Consider the following 12,637-nt stretch of genomic DNA (forward strand, 5'->3'; position numbering starts at 1 on the left):
TATAATTTACGTAGGGCTAGCCTTGGCAGCATCAGCGGGACCATTCTCATAGGATATAAGAGACGGGGCAGAACATTCATTTTAATTAATGCTATTCTCCCTAGCCAGGAAATCGGAAGGTCTCTCCATCTCTGGAGGTCCTGCCTTATCCTTTCCATTAATTGTACAAAATTAGCCCTATACAGCTGATCAAATACTGGCGTGATAAAAATACCTAAATATAAGAAGCCCTCCAGGGACCAACGGAAGGGAAAAGGGGATCCGTCCATTAAGTGGGGTATCATAGCCAGACCGCCCATTGGCATGGCTTCCGATTTTGAAAAATTAATTTTATAGCCTGAGAATGCACTAAATGTATTAATAACTTGAATTAGACGAGGCACTGACATTAAAGGATTACTGAGGAATAAGAGAACGTCATCTGCATAGAGGGTAATTTTGTGTTTACCTGTACCAATCCTCGGGGCCGTTATATTAGGATCAGTCCGGATGGCTTCTGCTAATGGTTCGATTATCAGTGTAAACAACAATGGTGAGAGAGGACATCCTTGACGGCAGCCCCTACCCACACTGAAGCCATCCGATCTTAACCCATTAGTAATAACAGCTGCTTTGGGGTCATTATACAATGTTGAAACCCATTTGGTAAACACCTGTCCAACGCCAAACCTTTCCAATGTGTAAAATAAATATGACCATTCAACCCTATCAAATGCCTTTTCCGCATCCAATGAAATTACTACTCCTGGTATCTTTCCCTGATGACAGGCTTGGATCATATTCAAGACCCTTCTGATATTATTGGATGATCTGCGGCCCTTAATAAATCCCGTCTGGTCCTCCTTTATAATATATGGCAGTACCCTTTCTAGTCTTAGTGCTAACATTTTTGAGAGAATTTTAAAGTCTACATTTAGTAAGGATATTGGTCTGTAAGATGCACAATCTTCTGGGTCTTTTCCTTTTTTGAGGATAAGAGAAATATTTGCTTCTTTCAGCGTGGGCGGGAGACAGACCTGACTATGCGCAAAATTATACATATCCATAAGTGGGTCAACCAATATTCCTGTAAATTCTTTATAGAATTCAGCTTGAAAACCATCCGGGCCCGGTGCTTTTCCGCTCTGAAGTTGCCTAATTGCCTCAAGTATTTCTTGGACTGTTAAAGGGGTATTTAGGGCCGACACCTGTTCCGGAGTCAGGCCTGGGAAGGTCAAATTTTTTAAAAATGACTGCATCCTCCTAATCCTATCTTCACAATCCTGCGATCTATATAGTTCAGAATAAAATTCTTTAAAGGTCGCATTGATCTTTTTATGATCATGAGTCAGGGTACCTGTACTTTCCTTGATGGTCGGAATAGTTTGAGGGGCTTTCTTTTTCTTTGCAAGAAATGCTAAGTATCTACCCGGTTTGTCGCCATATTCATATAATCTTTGTTTCGCAAATAATATTTCCCTTTTAGCTGTTTGAGTAAGCGCGGTGTTTAAAGCTGTCCTAAGAGCTGTAATCCTCTGCAATTTTGTGATAGAAGGTCTATCAGCGTATGCTGTTTCGGCTGCTTTTAGGCGAGCTTCGAGCAGACGCTGTTGCTCTCCCTTCATTTTCCTCTGGGTCGCTGAATAGGAGATGATCAAACCTCGTGCATAAGCTTTGATGGTCTCCCACATCATTGACGGATTGCTAGCCGTACCAGTATTAATTTCTAAAAAAGTTTTAAGTTCTTGGGAGAAGTACTTTAAAAATTTGCTATCTTTTATCAGGAAGGGGTCCATACGCCAATGCCGAGCAAATGTCCCATTGTTCTTTACCTTAGTTTCCATGTATACAGCGGCATGGTCAGAGATTGCTATAGTACCTATTTTACAGGTTGCTATAGAGTTTAGAAAAATCGATGGGGCAAAAAACATATCAATTCTTGTGTGACATTTATGTGGATTAGAGTAGAAAGAAAAATCTCTACCCTGTGGATGGAGACATCTCCATACATCTACCAATCCTAATTCTTTATTCAGGTCCGCCAGTTGTCGAGATCTGGGAGATACTCCAGCGGCACTCTTGGGAATCCTGTCTATTTCCGGATCCATAATACAATTAAAGTCTCCCCCTATAATTGTATGACGGGCACCAAAGGCCATCAGTTTTGAAAAAGCTTCCGTTATGAATTTAAAGGGGTGTGCCGGGGGCAGTACACATTTAAGATCCCATATTCCTCTCCATTTATGAGGGCTTTAATCAAAATATATCGTCCAGATTCGTCTTTTATCTGATTTAGAATTTTCAAAGGGAAGTTCTTCCGGACAAGGATAACGACTCCCCTGCTTTTTGAATTAAAAGAGGAAAAAAAGGCCTGATCAAATCCGCCCTGTCGTAATTTTAAGTGTTCTTTATCCGACAGGTGTGTCTCCTGTAGGAGAGCTATATCAACTCTCTCCTTCTTAAGATTTGATAATATTTTCTTCCTTTTAACTGGCGAATTACTCCCCCTGACATTCCAGGTGCACCACTTAACCGACTGTTCAGCCATAATCATCTGGACAGATCCGAGACCCCTCGGGAGGGGAAACCCTATCTAGAACATCCCGAGCATGGAGCATACAAGATTTACAAAAGTAAAGACTCTCTGATACACTCAAAACAATATAACAAAAAACTCTTTCTAAGTATAAAAAATATAAAACATTCCGAATTGGAGATTTTCTCCCTTGTTCCCAGGGAGCGTCACTTCCTCTCCCACAGTCCATCTTACCCTCTTCCAACCAGTGCCCCACCCTTGACCCAGGTGTTCCTCAATAAAATGAGGAGAATTCAAATATAATATAAAGCTAGAGTTAACAGTGAGCACCCCACCCCCACCCACACCCACATCTAAATATATTTGGGAATATTAATACCATATATAACTATAAGATTACAATCTCAACATGTAATACTTAAATATAATACCACAAAATAACAGGGGAAAGAAAAACAACCCCGCTCCTAAAAACAGAAGTAAAATAGAATAAGGTAACCACCTCTCCCCATCAACATTAACCAAACGCCCCAACATATATATATATACATACACACATAGGGGGAAAGATAAGAAAAGATGAAGGGATGTAAACCAAAATAATGGGAAAGGCAGACCAGCGTCCACAATCTCTTACAGTTTATTTAAGAGAGTCCAAGAATTCCTTAGCCTTCTCCGGTGATCCGAAGTTATATATGGATCCTTCGTGGCTAAGGCGTAGCGTCGCTGGATATCGTAAGGAGTACTGGATATTTAAGTCCCTTAAACGCTTCTTCGCCTCATCGAATGCCTTCCTCTTTCGGACCAAAGCTGGTGAGAAGTCCTGGAACAGCATGATCCTGGATCCTTTGTGGGTCATAGCTTGGGGATCTTTTCCCAGATTTCTTGAGGCTTCCAGGAGCATCTGCCTCTCCCTATAGCTCTGCAGCTGGAACAGGACCGGGCGTGGGCGCTGGGTTGAGCCGGGCCCACGTACTGTGACCCGGTAAGCCCATTCTACCCTTACCTGGCCTGATCCATTATGCAGATTTAAAAGTTGTGGCAGCCAATGCTCTAAGAATGCTGTTAGCTGACCTCCCTCTTCCTGCTCAGGCAGGCCCAACAACCGAATATTTTTTCTACGACATCGATTTTCGAGGTCATCAATGTGGTTTTCTAGGTTCTGGACTCGATTCTCGAGAAAACGGATGTGGTCGGTTGTTGATTTTATCCCAGTCTCTGAGGCTGCGGCCTTCGACTCCACCTCTCTGACTCGGCACTCCAATTCCTGAATGTCTCTGCCCTGCTTCTGCAGCTCGGCTGATAGTGCTTCTCTGCTCTGCCGAGACTCATCGATAAAAGCATCAATCTTCGCCTCCCACCTGGCAAACATCTCCTCAAAGCTCATCTTCATTGGTAAATCTCCTGAAGTAGCTGAAGACACCTTTGTTGCAGCTGAAGAGGGAGAGGGTGGGGGAGGGGTCCCTGCTTTCTTAGAGCCGCCCGTTCCCTTCCCTTTCCTCATTTTCCAGCTAGTATTAGACTATTTAAATGTACTAATAGGTAACTATTTAAGGTTAACAACTATTATAAATGGTTTAGTGAGTGTGGTGGGGGTGGATAGCCCACTTTTCCCAAGTTTTGGGTAGAGCACTGTGGACTCAGTCTTGCTGGGTCGCCGTCATCTTGGATCCCCCGAAAGAGTATTGTTGAATGTTTTGCATTCGCTTGAGAATGTATATATTGTCTTCTTTTAATATCACAAAGATGGCACCTCTGACAGTGCACACTCCCTGAGTGCTGCACTGAAGTGTCAACATAGATTGTTTTTAAACCCTTGACCCCTTAACCTTGTGGGTTATTGCTAAGTGTTCAGCAGGTATGTATTGAAAATGATTAAACTCTTGATTTAGTAGATAATAAAATGACTATGCTGTCACAATTTCATAATTCACAGTCTGAGGTAGGGAGAGAATTATTTTCCTGCCTTTTTTTTGGGTCATGTATGATTTCTATCAATTTCTCTGCTACTGTTTTCTTTCCATTGCCTCGTTGACTATAAAATAAACTTCTACATTTCGAAGCAACGAAAGTGTGTCTGTGTTAACATTTCTGTTCCACTTCAGGATAAATTTTAAATTTTATTTCCAAAACCATAGATAGGGCATTTTACTCATCAGATTGCAATTAAAATACATATTTGTTAAATCCTGCAAATCATAAAGTGCAGAGGCTTTATTTTAATGCATGAACACATCTTATTTTATTTTGGAAACATAGGAACAGGAGTAGGGTGTTCAATCCCTCGAGCTTGCCCTGTCATTCAATATGACCATGGCTGATTGAACACTTCAATGCCCTTTACCTACACCATACCCTAACCCTGTATGCCACTGGTATCTATCTATCTCTATAAATCCATAAATGCCTTAAACATACTCCATTGGCTGAGCTTCTACAGCTCTCTGCGATTGGTTTGTAACCCTCTGAGTAAAACTGTTTTTCCTCAATTTTGACCTAAGTGACCTTATTTTTAAATTGTGCTTTCTGGTTCTAGACTCCCCAACCAATGGTAGACTGCATAGATACAGGTATCTCTTTTTCAGTGAGATCACCTCTCATTTTTGAGGTCCAGTTTGCTCAATCTCTCTTCATAGGCAGTATCACCGTCCTACGAACAAGTCTGATGAACTTTCATTATATTCCCAATGTGATAGTAATATCTGTGCTGAGATGAGGAGACACAAACTACATACAGTACTCCAGGTATTGTCAAGCCAATCTCCTACACAATTGAAATGAGACTTCACTATTTTTGTACTCTAATCCTGTTGCAATAAAGGCTAATATTCTATTTGCCTTCCCAGTTACTTGTTGCACGTGCATGCTATCCTTCAGGGATTTAATAACAAAGAACACTTAGCTCCCTTTGTACATCTCTACTTTCTCAACCTCTTATTATTTAAGAAAGACTCTGCACACCGCTTTCTCCTGTCAATTGGGTCACCTCAAATGATATTCTGCCTGTCCAATGTTATTGTCCATTTATGAAGCCTGTCCAATCTTCCAGATGCAATTTTACACCTTCCTCACAACACACATTCCCACTTAGGTTTGTACAATCTGCAGCTTTGGAAAAATATTTGATCCCTAAATACCAATCATCAATATATATTGTGAATGACTGGGGCCCATAATGCATGTAGTGCCTTACTAGTCACAGCCTGCCAATGTGACAATGAGCCACTTATTCTTTACCATCTGTTTTCTGTTAGCTAGGATTCTTTAATCCATAACAGTACATTATTCCTATCCTACATGCTTTTAATTATTCTAACCAGCCTCCTGTGGAGGAACTTTATTAAAAACCTTCAAAAAATCAAAGTATACTTGGCTGTCCTTTATCTATTTTGTTAGTAACTTTTTCAAAAAACTCCAAGTTTGTTAAACATATTTTACCATTCACAAATCCATACTAACTATGCCCAATCAGATCATTGTCAACCAGGGGTCTATTTATCACATCCTGTATAATAGATTCTAGCATTTTCTCTACTATTGATGTAAGAATAACTGATCCAAAGATCCTTCTTTTCTGTCTCGCTCTCTCAAATAATGGGGGTGACATTTGCTACTTCCATATCAGCAGAAATTATTCTATAATCTACCCAATCTTAGAAGGTAATCACCATTGACTATCTCTATAGCTAAATTCTTTCACACTCTAGGATGTTATCTGTTAGGTCCTGGGTATTTATCAAATTTTGGCTTCAGTATATATTTTTTTCCCTGTACAATCTACTTACAAAGACTAATATCCTTCACTATCTCATTCTCCACAGTCACTTTAGATCTTTAGTTCTGGAAAATTTCTGGTACTTTCTTCAGTGAAATCAGACATTAAGTAATCATAAAGCTTCTGTGGCATTTCTCTTCTGATTACAGGTTTTCCTGATTCTGCTTGTAATTGGCTCACATTTGTTTTAAACAAATGTTTTCCTTTTACTTAACTGTAGAAGCTTTTACAGTCCTTTTCAGCTAGATTGCATTCATATTCTACTCTCCCTTCTCACTTTCTTGGTACTGCTTTGTTGTTTTCTATGAACCTCTTAATCCTCCGAATTACTATTTGTGGTAACTTTTAGGCCTTTTAATCTTGTACAATCCTGAATTTAATTTATTAGCCACAATTTACTGACCTTTTGTATTTTAGCACATTGAAGGAATGTATAGTTGCTGTAAGTCATAGTTCTTTAAAGACTATTGTCCACTGTCTATGTACAGACATGCATTTTAATGTATTTTCCCAAAACGCCTCAGCCAGTTTATTTATCATGCCTTCAATTATCCCTTACTCAAATTAAACCAACTTGTTTCAGAATGAACTAACTCCCTTTCAACCAAATGTAAAATTCTATCATATTGCGGTCACGCATGGAATCATACAGCATAGAAACAGACTCTTTGGTCCAACCCATCCAATCTGGCCAAATCTCTCAAACTAATCTAACCTGACTTGCTTGCATTTGACCTATATCCCTCAACCTTTCCTATTCCTGAACCTATCCAAATGTCTTTTAACTGTTGTAACTGTACCTGTATCTACCACTTCCTCTGGTAGTTCATTCCACACACACAAACCACCCTCTGTGTGAAAACATTGCCCCTCAAATTTCTCTTAACTCCTTCTCTTCAGACCTTGCCCTGAGTTTTAAACTCCCCCCCCCCCCCCCCCCCCCCCCCCCCCGCCCCCACCCTAGGGAAAAGACCTTTGCACGATTGGAAGAAGTCCCAGCCTATTCTTATAACCAAACCATCCACTCCTGGCAATGTCCTTTTAAATCTTTTCTGAACCCTCTCCAGTTTAGTAATATCCACCCTACAGTAGGCGACCAGAACTGTACACAGTATTCCAAAAGTGGCCTCACCAATGTCCTGTACAACCTCAACATATCGTTCTAAGCAATGAAGGCAAGCATGCGAAATGTCGTCTTCACCACTCTGTCTACCTATGGTGCAACATTCACCTAGGTCTCTATTTGATAACACTGCCCAAGGCTCACAATAAGGTTGTTAAGCACCCCTTTAAATGACATAATACCATATTTAAAAAACATGTCCCTGAGTTTGCTTCTCAACATGCTCCTGTAGAAAATTATACCTAACACACTGTAGAAACTCATTCTCCAGAATTTTACTGCTCACTTGGGTTACTTGGATATGTGTGATGAACGGCTTTTGCCTGAAACGTCGATTTTCCTGCTCCTCGGATGCTACCTGACCTGCTGTTCTTTCCCAGCACCACTCTAACCTAGACTCTGATCTCCAGTGTCTGTAGCCCTCACTTATGCCTTTCTTGGATATGTGCAGATTAGTCATGCACAATAATTCTGCTGCCAATTCAGCATGCTTCTCTCATTTGATTAATAGCATTTCTCACACTCCCACTACTGTATGGAGACATATAAGTAACTCTAAGCAATGTCTGCTGTCCCTTGCTGTTTCTTAGGTGCACCCAAAAGATTCCACACATTGTTCTTCTGACCTGAGATCTTCCTTCATAATATACTGATGTAATCCCTTATTATCAGTGTAACTCCACCTTCTTTTGCCTTCTTAAATGTTCTTCCTAAATATCACTTTTTTTTCTTCTTATAAACATCATCATAGGATAATTTACAGAAATTAATACAATGTTTGTTCAAGCAGTAATAGCATTGTCAATAATGTTGTTCTCGGCATGCACAATAAACTGTGCATAACTGTTGATCAACTTTTTTTTAAAGTGTTCTTTTTGTATTTGTTTTCATATTGTCCTAATCCTTGGCTTAAACAATCTTGAATAATACAGTTTTAAAGATTGGAGTACTGCCCAGAGTGCAGAACAGGTCTAGTTTCTGATGGGGGCACTTGGTGGGTGTGGTGATGATATTAAACTTTCCAATGCTCGCCCTTTGGGAGCGTGTTCAAAAGCAGTTTTAAGAATGTAGTGACTCTGGAGAGAATTTCAGCACTAGCTTATTATTGTAATATAATTTAAATCACGGTTTGCAGGAAAATGCATTTAATATAATCTATACATTCATGATTTTTGTGAATCTAAATTAAAATTGTGTTCAATACCAATACTTAATGTTTGCTATTTTTTAAATAGCACCCAAGCCGGAAAAAAGATCGTCACTTTGTGTTGTACAAGCCACCACCTCAAGATGGCACACCAGTTCTGGTGGAAGAATTTCTAGAGCGTGCAAATTTCATTGCTAATGATCTGGATTGGTTACTAGCACTTCCTCATGATAAATTTTGGTGTCAGGTAATAAAATGTGCTTTCTGGGCCAAGTATATCAGTTTCTGTAATTTTGCAGGTATAATGTTACATTGGCTTTAAGTATATTTGCTTCTGTTCAGGTGGTGAGGCCAATGATGGTCTCATGGTAACCATCACTTTGCTTTGTATTTATATGTACAAACAGGATATGTATTGGGCTCACATGCAAGATAACATTGATATCTTTGAATAACATGGCCATGTTGAAATGTCCAGTTTGGTAAAGAGTTTTGACATGCTCATAAAATGATTCCTATGTGGGCAGCAGTCAGTTTATTTTTATAGTAAAGTTATTCAGTTTTGTTAAATGATTGAGCTACTGTGTTTTAATTTCAAAATATTAATAGATGAAAGCATTGAAAACATGTGCCTTTAGAAGAATTGTACCTGAGAAAGATAGCTCTGTCGAAATTATATTCCACGAAATCGAAGAATATAATCATTTTTTATTTTCACACATGAAAATAAACTAACATTTTAAACCATGGAGTCCACAGAAAATTGTTTCCACAAGGCTCCACTGTTGACTTCATGATTTCACTAATTTTAGTCAAAAACACATGTACATTTAAATGGAATGGATTGAAATCTTTACCAATTTAAGAACCATTTGTGGATCTATGAATATTCACAAATTAATAGCTCAATTTCTTGATGTTTTCTATTCAAGCAATTCACTATTTATATTGTCGCCAGCTAGAAGATCCACATATGCTTCTTCTAAATTTTTACAATTCTAAACCGTATGAATGAGACTTATGATTATTCAGAATAGCATATTTTAAGATGGTTTTTATGTAAAACAGTGAGCTGTTGAAATCAATATTTATTTTTAAATTAAAGCTGCTTATATAAGCTTGTCATTCCAGCCTGTTACTAATGATGGTACTTCAACAGATGCACTGGGAGACAAGCACAATATGGTAAATTTATATAGCCAGTGAGACAAAAGATGTACAGTTTATCTATGTTAATATTTTTGGAGGGTTGAGTTTTATCTTAAAGGAGGATGAATCTGGCTCATCTTTATGGAGGTTTTCTTTAAAGTAAAATAAAGGTCAAGGTTTTTGTGAAATTGTGACCTTAACTCCAACATTGCTCAGAAAGCAAATGGCTGAAGACCCCTCTGGTGTTTTAATAAGAATTATTCATATAGTGGTTTAAAATGGTCGATAAGTATTGAAGGCCAATTCAACTTAGAATAATCAGAATTGATCTTAGCTTAGGAAGATCAGAAACTTAATTTTTTTAAGGCAGTTCTAGCAAACTTGACTAGGATCCGAAGAAAATTAAGTTTCTCTCCTTTCAGGAAGACAAGACCGTTCAAAGTAAACATGGTCACTTTAGTAGAAAGGTTTAGTTTATACAACTTCAAAAATCGAATAGAAATCTGCGAGTTATTAGAAACTGAGAAAACTTGAGCTCTCAGTTTTGAGAGCATTCAAGTAAGAAGTCACCAAAATTCAAAGGAAAGAAACTGGCCGAATCAGTTGAGTAAAATTTTAAAAATTGCTATAATGAGGTAATTTATCTTCACTTTAATCTCTGTTAACAGATATTGTTGGGAAATAATTTGAAAACAGTTTTGCTGTAGACATTAATATTTTTTAACTGTCTTCTATATCCAGATACCTTTTTTCAATGTTTATCTTTTGTTGTAATATGTTTCAGTGCACTGACTGCTGTGTTATCCAAAATTTTAAAAAACGATCTCCGGTCAGATTTCATGCTGGGACCTGATTTGTCCAGTAGTGCCATCAGCGAAGATTATAACACCAGTTCTATTATAAATGTGAATGTATGGATTTGTAATGTTAACAGGACGTGCACAGCTTCTTGTGTGTTCATTTTCCTTTTCTTCACTCTTAGGTGATTTTTGATGAAACTATGCAGAAATGTTTGGACTCTTTCTTGCATTATACACCTCGTCAGTATGATGAATTTGTAAACCCAAACCCAGCCATAGAAGAGGTGCAAAAACATCTCCATCGCAGTGTTTTTATGATCTTTCTCAGGATGTCTACCCACAAGGAATCCAAAGTATTGTGTTTTGAAATATTTCCAGTATCTTTGTTTGTCTGTATATTTTTTAATTGAAAGTTAAGTTTGGCCTTTTACCACAACAGAATATAAATGGACATTCTGGTCTATTTGAGTGAAGTTTAAGGAAAATCAACAAGCAGCGTTAAGGAGAGATGATTGAATATTGAATAACAGTTCAAGATTTTTTTTGTGTATTTTTAGTGTTGTGACACAGCCTGGAGTAAATGCAATCCAGCCCTTTTGGACCACATGCATAGACACTACTACTGAGACACAAGAGCCTCTTGAATAACAGTCCAATGCTGTGGTTAATTGTTGAGCCTGTATTGTCTGTTATGTGATATGGGCTATCACAATATAGCTTATTTACTGACTTCTTTTCCGTTTATTGTTTCTTGGATGATATGTCTCTAGCTTCAGGTCAAGAAAGTTACACCTTGAAATGAATTGCAGATGTATATAGTTCCTCTGATACTTTAAAGCATTGTATTTCAAATTGTTTGCTTGAATGTGTAGAAGAACTAGCAAACTAGTGCAAAACTAAATCTAAATTCCAAATGGAATTGGAGCTACAGACAATTAAACAGCAATCCGTTGTACACAGGTTCTTTGAAACAAAATTATCAAAGCTAGGTGGAATCCTTGAAAGATTATAAAGTCATAGAGATGTACCGCACGGAAACAAACATGTACGGGCCCAACATGTCCATGCTGACCAGATCTCCCACCTAATCTAGTTCCATTTGCCAGCACTTGGGCCATATCCCTTTAAACCCTTCCTATTCATATACCCATCCAGCCTCCACCACTTCCTCAGGTAGTTCATTTCATACACTCACTACACTATGTGAAAAGTTGCCCCTTAGGTCTCTTTTATATTTTTCCCCTCTCACCCTAAAACTATGCCGTCTTATTCTGGACTCCCCCACCCCAGGAAAAATACTTTGTCTATTTATCCTACCCATGCCCCTCATGATTTTATAAACCTCTATAAGGTCACCCGTCAGCCTCTGACACTTCAGGGAAAATCCTTGTCAATCTTTTCGGAACCCTTTTCAAGTTTCACAACATCTTTCTGATAGGAAGGAGACCAGAATTGTTTGCAATATTCCAACAGTGGCCTAACCAACATCCTGTTCAGCCGCACCATGATGTCTCAATACTCTGACCAATAAAGGAAAGCGTACCAAATGCTGCCTTCACTATCCTATCTACCTGCGACTCCATTCTCGAGGAGCGATGAACCTGCACTCCAAGGTCTCTTTGTTCAACAACACTCCCTCGGACCTTACCATTAAGTGTGTAAATCCTGCTAAGATTTGCTTTCCCAAATTGCAGCACCTCGCATTTATCTGAATTAAACTCCATCTGCCCATTGACCCATCTGATCAAGATCCCATTGTAATCTGAGGTAACCTTCTTTGCTGTCCACTACACCTGCAATTTTGATGTCATCTGCAAACTTACTAGCTATACCTTCTATGTTCACATCCAAATCATTTATATAAATGATGAAAAGTAGAGGACCCACCACTGATCCTTATGGCCCTCCACTAGTCACAGACCTCCAGTTTGAAAAACGACCCTCCACCACCACCCTCTGTCTTATACCTTCGATTATCTTCCAAACCTAAATCTATTTTCCACAATTTTAGTCGCTTGTTTATGTCTGAAGCATTTTTCATCCATTTCAGAATGTAGCAAGAGATTGGAAATTAATGGAATGCTTCATTTTTAAATTGTTCAGGGTGTTTGAAAATAGTACTTGGAAA

At 38.6% G+C, this 12,637-nt stretch overlaps 1 protein-coding gene across 2 annotated transcripts in view; it reads left to right on the forward strand.

Annotated features, from left to right (window-relative positions):
• ascc2 (activating signal cointegrator 1 complex subunit 2) overlaps positions 1 to 12,637 on the forward strand; it is a 63,727-nt gene that overhangs the window by 13,763 nt on the left and 37,327 nt on the right. For both annotated transcript variants that reach the window (XM_060843682.1, XM_060843681.1), the window contains exons 3-4: positions 8,649 to 8,807; positions 10,692 to 10,862. In XM_060843682.1, the coding sequence (XP_060699665.1) occupies positions 8,649 to 8,807; positions 10,692 to 10,862 (330 nt within the window). The remainder of the gene's footprint in view (positions 1 to 8,648; positions 8,808 to 10,691; positions 10,863 to 12,637) is intronic.

Source organism: Hemiscyllium ocellatum, chromosome 24 (genome assembly GCF_020745735.1).
Source record: "Hemiscyllium ocellatum isolate sHemOce1 chromosome 24, sHemOce1.pat.X.cur, whole genome shotgun sequence".
Lineage (NCBI taxonomy): Eukaryota > Metazoa > Chordata > Chondrichthyes > Orectolobiformes > Hemiscylliidae > Hemiscyllium > Hemiscyllium ocellatum.